This window comes from Suricata suricatta, chromosome 7, assembly GCF_006229205.1.
Source record: "Suricata suricatta isolate VVHF042 chromosome 7, meerkat_22Aug2017_6uvM2_HiC, whole genome shotgun sequence".
NCBI lineage: Eukaryota > Metazoa > Chordata > Mammalia > Carnivora > Herpestidae > Suricata > Suricata suricatta.
In genome coordinates this window covers 42,037,945-42,056,163 of record NC_043706.1, presented here as the reverse complement: position 1 = coordinate 42,056,163, position 18,219 = coordinate 42,037,945, and the positions used below count along the sequence as shown (strand labels likewise).

Genomic DNA, 18,219 nt, shown 5'->3' with positions numbered 1-18,219 from the left:
TGACTTTGTGGAGCCTGCCTGGGATTCTCTCTCTCCCTCTCTCTCTCTCTCTCTCTCTGCCCGGCCCCCATGCTCTTTCTCCCTCTCCCTCTCTCTCAAAATAAATAACTTAAAAAAAAGAAAAAGAGTGGAAGACAAGAAATAAGATAAAGAACAGGGCAATAAATAAAAAACAGTAACAAATATGGTAGATGTTAATCCAACTGTGTCAATAAACACTTTGAATGTCAACGGTCTAGATGTACCAATTAAAGGACAGAGATTGTGAGAGTGGACCAAAAAACAAGACCCGATAATGCTTCACAGGTACAGTACCTGTGACACCTACCAACTTCTGAGGTCAGAAAAATAACTTTCTCTGTTAACCGCCCAAAAGGCCAAACTCTTTGTTTTTTGGAATCATTCAGGTCAACTCTCCACTGTACCATTAAGCATGCATTGTTTTCCTAACGTGTAGTTTGGAAGCTTATAGGTGTGTTTTCTTTAATGATGAGTACCACAACACTACTATCAGACTTTTCCTCTTTTCCAAGCCTATTTTTATTCCCTTTTGGTTTTGTTTAGAAAATGTTCTTCCTAATTATGTATGGATTTACTGTGACTACATCAATGGGTTTATTATTGATTTCTCATGAATCACTGCTCTTATTGGCATAGGGTGGCGTGTTTATAACCATCATTATATTTGTTACTATTATTCCATTAAGTATAGCATTATTACTAATTACAGCAGGGAGCTGGAAGGGTGACCATTTTGATTAGAGAGAGCAATGAACTCTGGATATAGAAACATCAGTCTTGTTCCAGTGTACCATGCCTGACTGCATTCTAAGTTTATCACTCAAGGCCAAGGTCTCTCCGGAAAAGGTGATACCTTCCTGACACCCTCTTATTCAGGGAGACTGATGCCTGAGCAGCGTTTTATTTACTGACTGTCATGGATTGGAGATTCATGAATTTCTTGAGAACAAAAAAAAAAAAAAAATTAGACAGTACTATGGTCAAATGGGATCTGAGATTTGCCTCAAACCAATTCTGATGCAATTTAATAATATATGCCTTCCTATTTATTTTTTAAGAAAACAAAAAGGAAGACTGAAAAGGACTTTTAACTGTTCAAAATAAAATATTTTCCAAAAATGACTGTGAATAACTCAAAATGCTGTCATTTGAAAATAATAAATAAATAAATAAATAAATAAATAAGACATAAATAAATAAATAAAGTGCTATCTCTTGTATTTTATTCTATAGGGTTTTTTTCCCTCTTTCCCATGGGTCACTGGGAGTGATTCCTATCGATTTTTAGTTATATGCTAACTTTTTACTTATTTAGTTACCTTTCTCAATATCTTTCTAAGTTTCCCCTTGTAACTATTTCTGCACTAACAAATCTAAAAACTAACTTAAAATAATCATGCAGCGTCTCTTTCCCCTTTCCATCAGCCATGATCAATGAACATTTCCTGAGAAATCAATGCTGACTGAAGTAACAAAATAATATGGGGATGTGGGGGGTTTCAGCGGGTCCCACTTTTCCTAAGAAAAGTTAGAGCAGTAGCTTGGCTGATACTTACTAACATCCCCAATACAAGACCAGTTGAGAATACTTCTGTGTATATTCACTCTCAATGAAGGAGTAAACAGTAGTAAACAGGTGAACATATGCATCCGTATGTTAGGGCACTGGACTAACAGCGTTGCTTCACTATAAAAGAGATCCTAGGGGCGCCTGGGTGCCTCAGTCAGTTAAGCATCTGACTCTTGATTTCAGTTCAGGTCATGATCTCGTGGTTTCTGAGATGGAGCCCTCTTGGGCTCTGCACTGACAGTGTGGAGCCTACTTGGGATTCTCTCTCTCTCCCTCCGCCCCTCCCCCATTCTCTCTCCCTCTCTCTCTCTCTCTCTCTCTCTCAATAAATAAATTTTAAAAATAAATAAGAGATAGTGAAAAAATTCTGTAATATAAACACATGCTAGGAACATGCTTGTGTGTGTGGTATATGAAATTAAGAAATGGCCATTGTCATTAGTCTCCAATCCGACCCCACTTCTAGATCTATTAGCAGTTCCTAACAATAGTTACGGTGTAAGTGACCTGAAAGCAGGCAGCACCACTGGACAGACCTTTCTGCTGTGAGCAAGTATGGCCCATGAACATCCACATGCAGAGCACAAAACTAGGACTCACAGAGAGACAGCAAAGGATCAGCAGGCCAGGTCCTTGGCCTAAGGGAACTTTCAGTCTAGCTAGGAAAAGACGAGATTTTTAAAAGTATACTCTTGTCATATCTTAAGAAATATTATGAAACCACACGTGCCAACAAATGGTGCTTGTTTTTCCAGCTGAAAATGTAATTGTTGAAGTAATTCAGAGTAAAAGTATAATCCAGCAGAACGGGATTAATTTTTTTTTTAATTTCCTAAGGAGAGGCCTTAAGTTGCTCATGCAGTGGGGCAAACGAGATCACCTTTCACTAAAATGCTGAGCGTTTTTGCGCATTCTGGCACCTACGGGAGCCGGCAATGTAACTGCGTCGCATTTGTATTACGTCATCTCCTAAAGGAGGGTGAGAGACCAGAGGATGTCCTCTGCTGTGTTCCTGTTTGAGACCCGCCTAAGAACGTGGTGATTATGCACCCAATGTTTGTTGAGCTGACTTGCAATGACGGCCATAAACTGAAGAAAGACATCCCGGGCTGGAAGGAATGCAAGAGGCTATCTCTTGTATATTGGGTGAGGTTATAAAAACCCCAAAAGTTCATGACAGGCAGGAATGAAGTAAGATAAATGAAGTAAGGGTGAAGTAAGATATGAATAAGGAAGTAAGATAAAACCAAACAGGAGTAAATATAAATGGTCAGACTTGGATCTGAAACACAAATTTTTAAAAAACACCCCAAAACCAAAAAACAAAAACAACTGTTAAAAGTAAAATAATGGGAGCAACGCAGCTTGACAGAAAATGAATGGCCAACACGAAAGAACAGTGTGACGTTCCCAAAGCCCCGAGGCCACCTTTGCAGAGGCTGACAGAGGCTGTGATAAGGGAGTCTGGTTCTGGGCGCCAGGCATAATGGGGACACTGACAAGCTGCAGTGTGTCCAGAGGCCACTGACCAGGACAGTCAGGTGACATGAAACCCCATCACACAGCAAGGGCTTAAAAAGCAGGGGTGGGTGGCGGAGAACAGGCAAAGCTCAGTCTGGAGAAGGTAAGACTGCAAGAAACACTGTCACAAAACCAGATCCTTTACTTTAAGTTTCAATTTACAGCTTAGTTAATAGAATTTCTATTATTTTCTCAGAAAAGACTTTGACACTTTATTGCATGATGGCTATAATTAATGTCAGACTCTAAATTAAAAATCAGAAATTCTATTTGATCATTTGGTTTCAAGCTGGAACAAAAGTATGTTTTGGCATTATTACCAACTGTTAGCAGCAAGTTCTGGAAACAGATGCAGCTTTGCTATGTGTTCTAAATATGAAACACATTGCAGAAAGGCTTGGAGATAAAAATATCTACTGCTTAGGCACACTCAGACTGTGCTATTTCCTGTCCTTATCAGCAATAAAAGTCCCTCTTTGTTGTTGTAGGTGAACAAAATCTTTTTTCTTCTTTTTCCATTTCTTCTTCCCTGATGCCTATCTTCCTGTATTTTTCTATCTTATTTCCCACTGCTATTTGTCTCATTAAAGATTTACTGAGCATGTACTATGTGCCCCAAACTGTGCTGGGTTGTGAGAGTTCAAGAAGACACAGAACACAGTCACATTCCTTGACAGTGAGTTGCTTACCTCCTCTAGAAGGGAAAAGGCTTGGAAGTAGACTATCGTACTAAAGGAAGGGGGGTGCACATTAGAGGTGTGTCCAAAGCATGGAGATAGAAATGGACAGGTGGAGGGAGAGTGAAAAACTCGGAGGAAAGTGGTGGTTGGGGAAGGGATTCCTTCTGGGAAAGAGGGGCCTGCAAGGATGGACGGGCCCTGGTGGAGAAAAGGGCTGGTGTAGAGTGGGAAACGGCGAAGCTTACCTAACGAATGTCAGGCATTCTTAGAGAAAAGAAGCATCCTTTACCCAGGAGAGCTGAGTATCCAGGGAGGCAGTGTAGTAGCCAGATAAATGGGTTGTTTTGTTTTGTTTTGTTTTGTTTTGTTTTAGCTGGGTCTTTCCTGTTCTTGAATTGTTAAGAATTGTCATGTGGGGCGCCTGGGTGGCTCAGTCGTTTAAGCGTCCGGCTTCAGCTCAGGTCATGATCTCACAGTTTGTGGGTTCAAGCCCCGTGTCGGGCTCTGTGCTGACAGCTAGATCAGAGCCTAGAGCCTGTTTCTGATTCTGTATCTCCCTCTCTCTCTGACCCTCCCCTGCTTGTGCTGTCTCTCTCTGTCTCTCAAAAATAAATTAAAAACATTAAAAAAAATTTTTTTTAATTTTCATGTAAATGTCTGGTAAGCTGCCTAGGGATAAAACTAAAGAAGAATCTTAATTTAAAAAATGGGGGGCACCTGGGTGATTCAGTCGGTTAAGCATCTGGCTTCAGCTCAGGTCATGAGCTCAAGGGTCGTGGGTTCGAGTCCCGCGTCAGGCTCTGTGCTGACAGCTCAGAGCCTGAAGCCTGTCTTCAGATTCTGTGTCTCCCTCTCTCTCTGACCCTCCCCTGCTTTCTGTCTCTCTCTGTCTCTCAAAAAATAAATAATAAAAAAAATTTTTTAATGGGGGAAAAGTATAGAAAACCATAATCATGTCTCCCCAGGAAGGAATGGATGAAATGCTCTCTAAAAAAGAAATATCACTGACAAAGTCAGCGATGAAAGGAAATGGGATGAGGGTGATCCCGGATGCTGGGAGAGCAGCCTTGAGGTCTTAAAAACTACAACATCCTTACCACAGAACAGTGTCCAGCGGTGGGAAGTGAGTGATCAGGTCACGACAAGATCTGGAGGGGCCTTACAGGCACATGGTTAAGTAAGTGAAAGAAGCCAGTCTGAAAGTCGGGGCACAGACTGCCTGATTCCAATTATACGACATTCTGGGAAAGGCAAAACTAGAGAGACAGGAGAAGGATGACCTCCAGGGGCCATGGGAGCAGGGGAGGAGGGATAGACAGGTAGAGCCCAGGGGACTTTTAGGGCAATGAAACTATTCTGAATGATCCTGTAGTGCTGCATACATGACATAACGTGTTTGACAAAACCCACAGAAGTGCACAATGCTAAGGGTTAACATGACATAAACTATGCACTTCAGTTAAGGATAATGTATCGATATTGGTTTATCAGTTGTAACAAATGCACCACCCAAATGCAAGATGTGACTAATAAGACAACATGGCAGCAGGGTGGGGGTGGGTATATCCACACTCTACCTTATGCTCCGTTTTTTAGGAAATCTAAAATTGCTCTAGGAAAATAAAATATTGATTTTAAAACATGTATAGAGATATATTAATATAAAAATAATATGTTTCTACTGTTTGGAAGCTAATGACACAATTAATTTCTCCACTGGCATTTATCAGGTAAGGGAAGCTTTCTTAGCCAGGAGTCCTAAGAACAACAAATCCCTGGGCAGACATCAACGCGCTGCTTTCAGAAAATTCTGAGACGTGTGGATTTGTTCACAGGGGCCAACAGAGGCACAGTGAATTGACGGACAGGTCTGAGAATAATACAGAGAATCTTTAGTGACAATGAAACTCAACGTCAGGTTTCCTCAGTTAAACTGCCTCCACCCTCTTCTGGGATCCCAGTGAACCACAGAAGCCACCGTGTCACTAAAAAACTAACTTTACAATACTTTTAGTGAAGTGAGGTTTAAGCTCCCAAGCTTCCATCTATAAAAAGAAAGGGATGGTAGCAAACCTTTCAACAGAATCTGCAGCCATGTCTTTGCTGTCCCTGCATACCCATGAGCCCCTTCACAAGTCCCTTGTCACTGAATCTTTTCTTCGCATGTGGGGGGCAGCACGTATATCAAGAACAGACCCTCGGGGAAACAGCTATTGAGAACCACGGGTAAAATCAGAGTCAAGCCAAGCACGCAGGTTTCGTTCTGAGCTTTGGTACCTCCGTCTACCTACAATTTACCAGCAAATATCATCCAACCAAGTTCAGTCGATTCTGTGCCCCGGGGCAGCTCTCCCCAACGGATCTAGTCAGAATGGAAACCATCTCTTCTGTCCCCAGCACCAGTAACTCGGAACTCCTTGTAAACCGAGGTCCACATCTGCCCTGAACCTGGGCCCCCCGGCAATCAGATAAAGACATCATCTGCGTGTCTCAGAAGTCAGCCCGACTTGCGAGAAAGCAAGGTGAATTTCAATGTACAGACTGCAAAACTAACCCGACCAATCGCAGTTGAAGGAATACCGAACAACATTCCTCTGGTAACACAGGGCTTGCCTTTGTTTAGGGTCTATTAAAGTTAATAACTTCCCCCTCTGTGGCTTTAAACAGAGAACTTCTTCAAAATAAGAGTGGCTCCTATTAAACTTAATGACTTGCCCGTGGTAGCTGTGGCAGAGGTGTGTCTCACAAACAGGTGGCTCTTAATAAAGGAAAGGTTCTGTAATAAAAGGTCGATGCTCGAGTGTTTTATTATAGTCGCCTTAACTCTCTGCTTTATTAGTATTAATTGCTGGAGTTTTCCTTTTAACCTCTCTTAAGGCGTCACTCCCTCCTGTGAGCTAACAGTGGCCCCACGAAAATAAATGTCCACATATACTTGGCACATTACTGAAGCTGCTGGTTTCAAAACCGGACTCAGGGGACTTGAGAGAAACTCGATTATAAGGGACATTGAAAAACGCACGCATCAAACGTTGCCGGGTTTGAAATTCCATGAAACCACCCTCCCGACAGACCTGGAATGATAAAATGAGGTTTTTCCACTGGCACTGTCTAGATTTTGTGGTAGTAATAAAATAATTGTTAGTAGCTTTATTTATTAGACTAACGCCTAGTCTGCTGACCTTTGGAAATATTATAGTTTAGCGACTGAGAATCATAAAAACAGAGACATCCTTAATAGTCCTGTGCAGTTGATTAAGTGAAATGTTTTGATATTTCAATATTTTGGAAGAAGAAATTCAAGACCATTTGCTGAAACAAACCAAGAAAAATATGTAACCTTCAAAAAGATTACAGTTTTTAATGCTGTCTCGTGGTAAAAAAAAAAAAAAATCTACAAATAAAGAAAAAAACATCTATATAATCTGCATTGGCCTCTCCCAGAGTAGTATCTCTGATTCATGTACCTTAACTCTCTTAAGAGATTTCCCCAAAGCATCAGAGAGGTCCATGGGCACAGTGACCAAGATCAGAAAAATGCTCGTATTAAGTCTTTCCACTTCATGTATGCCGAAGGGCGGTATGGACGTGGGTTGGTTAAAGCTACTTGACACAGGAGCGTGGGACTGGGGAGGAGTCATCTGCAGTGAATAAACTTATGTAGGGTCTCCTTCAGGACACTAGCAACAGCTAGTACTCTGACCCCCAAGTCCAAGAATCAAACTTAATAAACGGTCGTGTTTCTTTTCCTAGTAGGATGATTACCTAAAATAACATTCTGGAAGTCTGTAATTATTTCTTTACATGGTATTTTGTGATGACCTGCAGAAATGCAATGAGCATCTTTGTGCCAAGCCTCACAGATATTGCAAACATGACAAATGCCACGGGTGAGAACATTCTTGGCAATGATAAAGACAGACAATGGTGTGGGTTATCCTCAGGCTTAATTGTCCTTGTCTTGCCGCACCTTGCTCTTCGATGGAATCAGAGAGAAACAATTTTGGCTGCCTCTGGATAGTGAATATTCTCTTAGGATCATACAAGATGAAATGAGATAATGTACAAAACCCCTCAGGGGTGGAGGATGCTACTTAAACACAGACTGTTATGTGGTAAGGGCTGTGCTTATCATAAGAAGTATGGGAGGGGAGGAGAATCAAGCCCTAGGGGGTTCCTCTCACGCTGTAATGTCTCCAGACTGGTTTCTGATTTTTATAATTCAGCTGAATATGAACTTAACTCATTACAATAAGCTAAGCCCTGTTAGTCAATTACAGGACAATAATTTATTGTTCGGTCAAAAACCTATGACTGTTGCCATTGTTTTTGTTATAATATTGAAGGCTACTTAAGGTTAAGGAAATAATGAACTTCAAGACATCTGGCTTTGTATCCTTACTTGCAGGAAAGTAGGGATTGTGAGGGACACCCCACTATGGTAAAGACCATCTTAGTTTGGTTTATATTTGGTTTCCATGAGGGTGACTGCAGGGGAAATACAATATAGCATCACTGTCATTATTGGAATTCATTTAGTTCTAGTATAAATGTAGCTACACTTGAAAATTACTCAGAAGGAAGGATACCTAAAAAAGAAGTTGTAAAATTGGATTCTCTAAAGAACTTTAAGTATATTAAATGATGATCTTTCTTTGGCCTGGTCTTGCAGGATGAAGTAGAATTTCTTTAGGAACAGTTCTTTCTGAAAGACCTTTCTGGTTGCTTTTATTCCTATGATTCCTTGGAAAAGAATATTATCACTCCATTTTCCGACATTATAATGGAATAGCTATTTTCTCTTAGTGTGTGATTGACCTTTCGTGAATGGCTCCCAATTGCTTTTAGCTCTATAAATATTCATTCTAAACCCATACAGTAATAATAATAATAGCAAACATTGAGTACTTTCGTGTGCCAGGCACTGGGTTCAGTGCTCGATGAATTACATCTGAGTATTAACTCATTTAAGTATTTCAAGAGTTTTTGTTTTAAAAATGCCATGTGGTGGATCCATTTTGCAAAGAAAATAATCTCCGTTAAGAATTTAGATTTTTACCTACTTGACTCATTTAAGCTAGTGCTTGCCTGCAAATTACATACAGATAAGCAATTTTTACAAGGTCATTTTAGCTTCATAAGATCAGCTATAATCTGTTGAGCAACTAGTGTGTGTGAGGCATGCTGCTCACACTTTACATAAGGCACCTCATTTAATCCTCACAGTAGCCCTAGGAGATTAATATTACATCCGCATTTTACAAATAATAAAGCCACATTTCAGAGACTTATCATGTGCATGAGCTGGGATTCAAACCTGAATCTAAACCTTCAATCGTACTATGGAAGTAAGGACTTGGTTCTTACCCCAGATCCTCTGAGACTATATCTGTATTCCCTTCATACAGGGAGATGAGAACAGTTCTCTAAATAAAAATGTAAACTGTTCTAGAAAATATGTCAAAAAGGGAACACACAACTGCCCAGAGACAGAGATGAAGGTTAGTATTTTAGCTGTCCATGCTAAGGAGAGAGAGAATCCTAGACCTTAGGGGCCGCTTTAGATACAGCAGGGAATAATAAAGACAGAAACTATGCAGCCTGGCACCTTGGACCCTATGAGACGGGCTCCATTCCAGAGAGGTACCTTGAATCTAGGACTGGTCCCCAGGAAACTGAAAAGGGCACTCCTTGCAGCTGACTTGGTCCCCAAGCCCACCAAGCTGCACTCTGGGATGCTGGCACCGCCCAACACTCAAGAGCAAGGTCAGGTAAACCAGGGCTCCTCCAGTTCCCTGACAGTCCGTAGCTAGTTCTTTCTTCCTGTTTCCTAACATGCTGACAAGAGGGATTTTCTGTTCTCCTCCCTTCAGTATTTACACAGAACCTCCCACCCTGGCACCATGTCACTCTGCCAGTAACAACTCATAGAAATGTTGGGGGCAGGAGGAAAACACTGGACTGAGCTCTGTTTCAAACTAGTTTAGAGCAGAGGCTCCTTGCTACCCTTGGCTTCCGACCACTATATGACTGAGTAATTAACCACTTTCTGCTCCTACTACCTCTTCTATGAAATGGGAAGAGTTGTGTCGTATTAGTTTATGGGAATGTTGTAAATAATTATCAGCAAGTTGATTCAAAGTAACCTAGCTGTTCTAGATCACACGTGTAAATGATAGACAGTCACGACTACCCATGTGTGCAGCCTTGTTTCACTGTTATTGTCACTGGTTTTCCTGCTGAATTTTATGTGAATACCCCTGGGTAAGAGGATGCTGTAGAAAAATGTCTCTAAAGCGACCATCGCTCCCTGAGGTTTTTTTCCTCTAGGTACTGCCAGAGGACAAATGAAACAAAGTCTGCTTCAGCCACAGAGGGTTGGACAGATGGAAACCCCAGAGGACCCTAAACAGAAGCAAGTTTGCACAAATCCGTCCTGGCAAAGTGTCATTTGGACCTTATGTAAAACAGAAAGGCCCAAGCGTAAAATACTGAAGGAATGACCAAAACTGCTTCAACACCATCCAACGCTGTGCCTTTGACCCCACATTAGCCCTCGCTCTCCCCGCTGGGCCTCACTCATCCTTTCCTGCGTCTTTAATTGACATTTGCCTAAAGGAGGTAGCCATTCCTGTTGAGGGAAATAACGACAATTCTATACTCTGCACAATTCCCCCCATAAATACCATGTGATTCATAAAAATAATAATAGCAGTCATCACGAAAGGTGGGAACATGGCTTTCCAAAGAGTTTTGTGGTTCTCCCTCCACCCCTCTTCTTTCCCCACTCACCCCTGCGAGAGTCCATCTGCTGTAGAAAATGTGAAGGGCACTAGGACCAGAGAGCCCTTTCCTGCCATTCGCTTGAGAAACAGAGCCTTCCCTCCTCCCAAGTGGAAAGAAAGAAAGGAGTCTGAACTAATCAAAACCTGCAAGCCTGCTGGTGGAGCTTCTGCTTGTCAGTGAGGCAACTCAGCGGAGTGAGTAGCGGCTTCGAGCTTTGCAGAAAATGAAGAGAGGGCGAGAAACAGAGACAGAAACACAAAGAGAAAGAAAGAAAGGCATTAACCTGGCCAGGAGTCAAACAGGTGCATGGAGCCCGAACGCTGAGAAGAGCGTCTTGACACACAGAAGGGCGACCTGCGTGAACCTCCGTGGGTTTTGCTTCTTTACTTATGGGGGGTGGCGCTCTGGCCTGTGTGTCAGGGCTGTACTGATAGGTCTTTTGCTTATTCGCAAGACTCAGAGCCTTGAGCTTTTCTCTACTTGCCCCTGTGAGGGCTGTGCACCCTTTCTGGCTCTCCATGACGAATTATCTCTGTGACAGAGAGAGGAGGCCAGCTCGTGGGCCACACACACTTCTACTAGGAGCCACAGAATTTTGCAGCATCTCTGGAATAAGGGGTGTGTGAGCACCGGGCAGCCATGTTGAGAGGACCACGGCGTGCTCAACGGCTCATGGTGAGGCTCCCTCAATCTGGAGCTGGCTTCTCAGAGGCCAACTCAGCCTTTTAAAAGATGCTTCCAGGCCTCACCCTGCTTCAAGTGACTCACTTCAGATAAGGATCTTAAAGTGTGCTGGTGCTCTCTCTCAGAACGAGCCGGCCTGGACTTCTGGGATTTAAGAGGCTCTAGAAATGGAAGGCTGCACCATTGGTCTATAATCTGGTTCACAGGCAGATGTTAAGAAAAGAAAGGAACACAAGCAGAGGAAGGCCTGGCATAAGACCCTCAGGAGAAGGCCCCAGTTGAGACAGTGCCCACCAAAGGGGATACGATTTGGCAGGACTAAAACTGGGTGGCATTAACTAGCATCTTAAGAAAATTATGCCATCCCTGGTGGATTTCTAGTCTCTTCATTTAAAATGTTCAAGTACGTGATAACCCTATGATTTGAAAGACCCAGTTTGCCTCGGATAGAGAGTTCCTGTGAGCCTTGCCCATCCTACAACCCCAGCCCCACCCAGCACCAGAGTGGGTTTTCAGATCAAGTGTGGTCTTTACCTGAAATGCGCCTGGGCACGTCGGTGATGGCAGGAAGCCCCGTGCCCCGTGTGGAAGACAGCGGGGTGGTGGAATGTATGGACGGGGACGTCATCTGGCTCAGGTAGGAGGGGTAAGACTGGTCATAGGACCACGGCGGGGAAGACTGGGCCTGCCTGGGGTCTGGGAAAAAGAAGAAAAATCTTTAGTGTACCAGCCAACTGTGGACTTGGAACATGCCACCCAAAACTGAGAAAGGAAAAAGCAAGAGAAGAGTGAGCATCTATAAGGAGAATTCATTTCCTGTGACCCCACCCTTTCGGGCCTTTACAGTTCCAAACTTTCTAGACCTCTAAGCTCCAGTATGACAACATGAATCATGCGTGAAGGCTTTTTCTTCCCCACATAAGTATTTCTATTTGGAAAGTCTAACACCCATGTATTTGTTTATTCTTAAAGTTTATTTCTTTATTTTGAGAGACAGAGAGCATGTGCAAGCCAGGGAGGGGCAGAAAGAGAGAGAGGGAGAGAGAGAATCCCAAGCAGGCTCCATGTTGTCAACACGGAGCCCGACGGGGCTCCCACCCCACAGGGCTTGAACTTAGGAACCCATGAGATCATGACCTGAGCCAAAAATCAAGAGTCAGATGCTTAACTAACTAAGCCACCCAAGTGCCCCTCTACCAGCCATTTAAAAAACAATTTGCTTCAGATATCTTTACAAAGTTGAATTCTCCTTGATTTATTTTCTGTATTTATTCATATTACAGAATTTTTTTTAAGTTAGAGATATTTTGGAGCAATCAACTTAAAGAAAAGGTAGACTGTACTTTTTCCTGCTGTGTATCCAGCTACTATCTTCCAGACGTGTATTTTGGCTTATAAAGTGCATGATTCCATGATTTCACTTTCTTTCCAGGCAGATCAAGGGATGGCGCTTTCTAGCAGGGGGGTTAGAGGTAAGGGGTAGGGATGAGAATACAGGGAGCAGCACGTAAGAAAAACACAAAGGAGGGAGCCAGTTATATGATTCTCATGCTAAAGCTACCCCAGAAAATAACCTTTGAGAACGAGACAAACTTAATTCCAAAGTCACCTGCCATTAAGAACTGAAACACTACATCGCCATCCAGTTTCGATGTTAAGCATGTGAGTTTCTGATCATAAAAATACTGACCCAAAACAGAAGAGAAGGGACATGTCTTTAATCCTATTGGAATCTGTTTAAAAGATGTCACATGTCTGGAATACAGCCTAGTGTTACCTACAGTCACTGTAATCATAAGAATGGGCAGCCACTTGTTAGGGTTAATGGCTAAGCATTAACGATATGCTTTTGATGTAGCTCTATGGGGCTTCTTGGAGGTACAAGCTCAAGGCCAAGTAGATTTATCAAAAGAGTTTCAGACTACATAAGAAAAAAAGGTAAATTTGCTATATATTTCCCATGTTTTATTCTTACTGCAGGGCTAATCAAACAGAATCATGAGCAAATTTCTCTTAACATTTTTTTTTTACTAATTCTAAAACTTTGCTAATTTAAAAAATTTGATACACTTGTTGTTCACAAGACAACACCGTGTATTAGAATATCCATGGACTTTAGAATATGCAGAATTAGGTTCAAGCTCTGAGACTTCCGTTTTCTGGCTGTGTGATCTTTGGTTAATGACTCATCAACTCTGAGCCTCACTTGACTCCTCTGTAAAAGAGGGTGAGGGAGTAATAATGTCTGAATCACAGGGATGTGAGAATTACACGAGAAAACCATGGAGAGGATAGCAGAAGGAGGCACTCAGAAAGTATAGATTCTTGCCTTTTTCTAAAAAAAAACTCTTGGTGACACAAGAATAGTCCCACAGTTAAGACACATCTGAATGGGCCTTAGAACATTTGGATTAGATTTGAAATCATTCCCATCCCGCCCATCTGCTTCTGACAATGAAAAGCTCAATTTTTTAAAGTTTATTTATTTTGAGAGAGTCAGAGACAGCAGGAGAGGAGGAGAGAGAGAAGAAGAGAGAGAATCCCAAGCAGGCTCTAATCAGCACAGAGCTGGATGTGGGACTCGAACTCATGAAACCATGAGATCATGACCTGAACCAAAACCAAGAGTCATGCGCTTATCTGACTGAGCCACCCAGGCACCCCAAAAACTTATTTTTTTTAACTATTAATAGGTTTGAATAGTCAATTCAAGTCTATATCTAAAAATAAAAATGAGACATGGGTATTTCTGAAACGATCCCTCTTTCAGAGCCGTACAATGAAAGCCAGTTCAGTTTCAGCTATTTCTTGTTTATTTGCTCAATTCAGAAACAATTTATTTAAAGGCTGTCTAAATAGGACATACTGAGTCAAAATAATCAAATACATCTGGATATTCATCTGATGCTTACTACATCAACAGACAGAAGAATTTCATCCAACTCCTTTGTAGGGAACATTTACCTGAGTCTGCAATTTGAATAAAAAGTATAGTACCATAAATGGTTAACATAAACTTTTCCTGTAGAAAGTTAGAGGGGACTTGATCATTAAAGTAACAAACTCTGGGGCTTTAACATGTTCAAGGCTGAAATTGTATAGATTGGCAACATTTCAAATCAGAGTGAGCGGTTGTTGGTATATATCTGATACTAACAAACTTCCTTGCTTTAACCATTAATGTAATTCATTGCATTTCAGAGAAACGCATTTCAGATGGGAAAAAATGCATTCAGATGGGAAAACAATCTCATAAAGGCAAGGTCTTCTCTGAAGCCACATTTTCAATAGACAAAAAAGGCAAGAATCACATAGATAGATGAGCTGGGCACACATGACTCTGATCTGGATTGGAGTCCTAATCTGTCTTTACCAGATGACTCCCAGAGCAAGCAGAGTAACCTGTATGTCCTTTCCTCTGTTGCACCATGCTGTTAGCAGTAGTACAGGGCTCCCTGCCTAAAAATGGGGAAAAATACAAAGAAAAATAAAGAATGACTAAAATAATTAATGCTTAAACATATCACAGAAGCATTAGGGAACTTAATTTGGACACAAGATGCAGCCTTTCAGTTCTTGTGCAGAGGGGAAGCCCAGTGCAGGGGGAGTAGGTGGGGTTTCTACTGAAAGGTTAGGAGCTAGAGCCCTAGCTCTGCTTTCTATGAGCTACACGACCTCAGTGGTGTTGGCGAACTCTCTGAACCTCAGTTTCCTCATCTGGAAATGAGGGAACATGACATGCCAGTGAATATAGCAAAATGGTCATATGCCCTGGCTGGTCGGCAAGCTGCTCACCCAGCTGAGCAAGTCACTTAAACCTCCGGGGCCTCAACAGCTCATTTGTAAAATGAGAATGATGATGCTTATGCGGTTTGCTGTGAGCCTTTGACGAACATGCCTTGATCTGATGAGTTATCTAGCACTCTTGATACATTATTAAGTACATAATAAATAGAGGAGTAATTGCTGCTTTCTGTAAAATGAGTATAATAGCAACTACTATCATTTCTATTATAAGATTAAATGAGATAATATAAATAAAAGCATTCAATAACTATCAATTTTGCCAAATTACAATTAGTACTCTTCTCTTTAGGAGCTCCCATGGTCAAGGCCCTGCTATGTGACAAGAGGTATGTTTCTTAATGTTGCTAAGCTTTAATCTCTTCACCTATAAAATGGGTATGGTAACACTATTTCAGAGTTGTTGTAAGGATTAAATAATACACAGTGAGTGGTAAATCATCATTATCACTCAAAAAAAAAAAATAATAAAAAATCTAACTCTAAACTACCCAGAGTGGTTGGGTTGTCTAGTGCTGTTCTTAAAGTTTCCCAAGGTCAGAATCAACACAATTCATTGTGATGCTGGAACACAGTAAGTGCTCAATAAACAGTGAATGAATCTCCCAGGGTGGCATGAGTGAACAATGAAATTTTATAATGAACTCAGAATTTGTCATTCTTTAAGTCCCCCTCAGGCTATACAAAAAGTTCCATCAGTGAGGTTTTAATTTTTACATAAAGTCCCGGGCTTCCAGAATTTATACTAGAACAGTCCACTTAAAGAATAGTTTGGCTTTTAGTGCAGATCCTTCTTGAAGATACCCAAGATTAGCAAAAGTAACCTCTCACTACCCTTAACAAGTGAGGTCTCTCTTTGGGTTTTTTGACTCAGAGGACAGACTACAGATCCAGCCATGTCATTTAAGGTCACTGTCCTAAGATTCTATGATAATAACCTACTTAAGGAGAGAAAGTTACTATAGAAAAATTAAAGAACTGCCAGGTGGGGTTACTAGATTTCATATAAATAATTTTAAAAGGGCTGCCTGGGTGACTCTCTCTGCCCCTCCCCTGCATGCTCTCTCTCTCTCAAATAAATAAACTTTAATAATAACAGTAATTTGGGGCACCTGGGTGGCACAGTCGGTTAAGCGTCTGGCTCAGGTCATGATCTCATGGTTCGTGGGTTCGAGCCCCGTGTCGGGCTCTGTACTGACAGCTAGCTCAGAGCCTGGAGCCTGTTTCAGATTCTGTATCTCCCTCTCTCTCTGATCTCCTGCTCATGCTGTCTCTCTCTGTCTCTCAAAAATAAAATAAAAAACATTTTAAAAATAAAAAAATAATAACGGTAATTTTAAAAGGGGACAGCAATCTCTTAAAAAAAAAAAAAAAAAGGCATGGTCTCCAAATACCCCAGGCCTTCGCTCACCCCTGTGAATGATACCATCAATCCCAGCTTCCCTATTTCTGGCCAGAGTGGTCTGAACCGATCCGATCTTCAAGTTTCCTAGTCTGTATACTGGGGATAAATAAGAACTTCCTCCTACAGCTGTTGTGAAGACGAAGTAGTAAAGAGTGAGCATATGGAAAGAACCCAAAAAATGTTCAACACTGTTAAAACCTCTACTTTTACTGAACCTCCACTGCGTATTTCTGTTTCCAGCCCACAATCTCTTATTCTAGCACAGGACAATTTCTAGGAAGCTGCCTATAGTTTTAAAGTCCAGTATTTGGAGCATACATCCGTGCTGGTCATGCCAGTATCCTTTACGAGCATTTAACCTTTAACCACGGTCTTTCTCTGTCTTGGTTTCTCCCAGACCAAGAAATCCTAATCTGTTTAGTGTATTTTTTAATGCTATACTCTTCAATTTTTTTCAAACTTTTAGTGGAAAAAAAAGCTATAAAAAATACCTTTGACTTCTTAAATGCCCAATCACCAAGAAAATATAATCCTATCAAATATATGATTATAGCTTATTTGCTTTGTTATGGACAATTATTAATGCTTACAGTAGAGAAAAGTCATCTTAAACTGATCTCATAAATGGTTTCGGACTCCACTTCCCGAAGAAACCTGAGACTTCTGGGACTCATTTCTAACTCGGGTGAGTCAGAGCAGGTGACAGAGGTTTTCAGGCCTCACCAGTCAGTCCTAAGGTTGCTATCAGGGAAGAGTACAGGGCCTCACTTGGAGACAAACCTACTCATTAGCCATTAATAAACTAGATACTGGGGTGTGTGGGTGGCTCAGTCGGTTGAGCGTCTGACTCTTGATTTCAGCTCAGGTCTTGGTCTCGAAGTTTGTGGGATTGAGCCTAGCATTGGACTCTGGGATGACAGTGTGGAGCCTGCCTGGGACTCTCTCTCTCTTTCTCTCTCTCTCTCTCTCTCTCTTTCTCTCTGTCCTTGCCCTATTCACTTGCTCTCTCTTAAAATAAATAAATAAACTTAAAAAAAAAACCCAAGAAACTGCTCACTCAGACCTCAGGCTGCACAGGGCTAGTCTGACCCCCTCCTTCATCACCCCATCCAGAGCTGTGTTGGATGGTTTGCCTTTTTGACTCTGCAGAAGCACAGAGGAAAGTACCATGTCCTATGCTCCTGTCCTACATAAATAAAAATATCCTTGATTTTTGTGACTCGGATAGAAGTGCTGACCGTAGTCTTGATATTATGTCCCAGGTGACCTGTGATTACCTATAAGCAGCCACAGGCTTTCTGAGGACAACTGAACTTCCTTTCTCAGAAGTTTTTCAAAAGAAATGAAAACTGCTGTTGAGCCTTAAGTATTTTATGATGCTTTTAACACTATACTTCACTATTTTGTATGATAATCCTCAGAAACAGTATCAATATTATTTTTATGACTACATTATAGAAATTCAAAATAGTGACATATGTTTTTATATAGATGTGACCATTTAATAACAAAACCATTGGTGGTGGTGTTTTTTTATGTGCACATACTCACTAGTGCTTGGGAAATGTGAAATCCTAAATATCAGAGGAGTGTTTACGTAGGACTGTGCCCCTCAAAAGGTGAGTTTTGAAGGGCAATTTGGGATTAAATCTGACCTGTAAGATAAAGCTGAGAGAAAATCAGGTCTTTCCTCGATGATGGGCCTGCCATCCTCACAGGCAACAAGTGGGAAGTCAAGATGACTAAAT

The 18,219-nt window shown here is 41.5% G+C and overlaps 1 protein-coding gene across 1 annotated transcript in view; it reads right to left on the bottom strand.

Annotated features, from left to right (window-relative positions):
* RUNX2 (RUNX family transcription factor 2) overlaps positions 1–18,219 on the bottom strand; it is a gene marked incomplete at its 5' end in the record, with an annotated part of 127,665 nt that overhangs the window by 23,683 nt on the left and 85,763 nt on the right. The window contains one exon of the mRNA XM_029943173.1: positions 11,797–11,958. Coding sequence (XP_029799033.1) covers positions 11,797–11,958 — 162 coding nt within the window. The remainder of the gene's footprint in view (positions 1–11,796; positions 11,959–18,219) is intronic.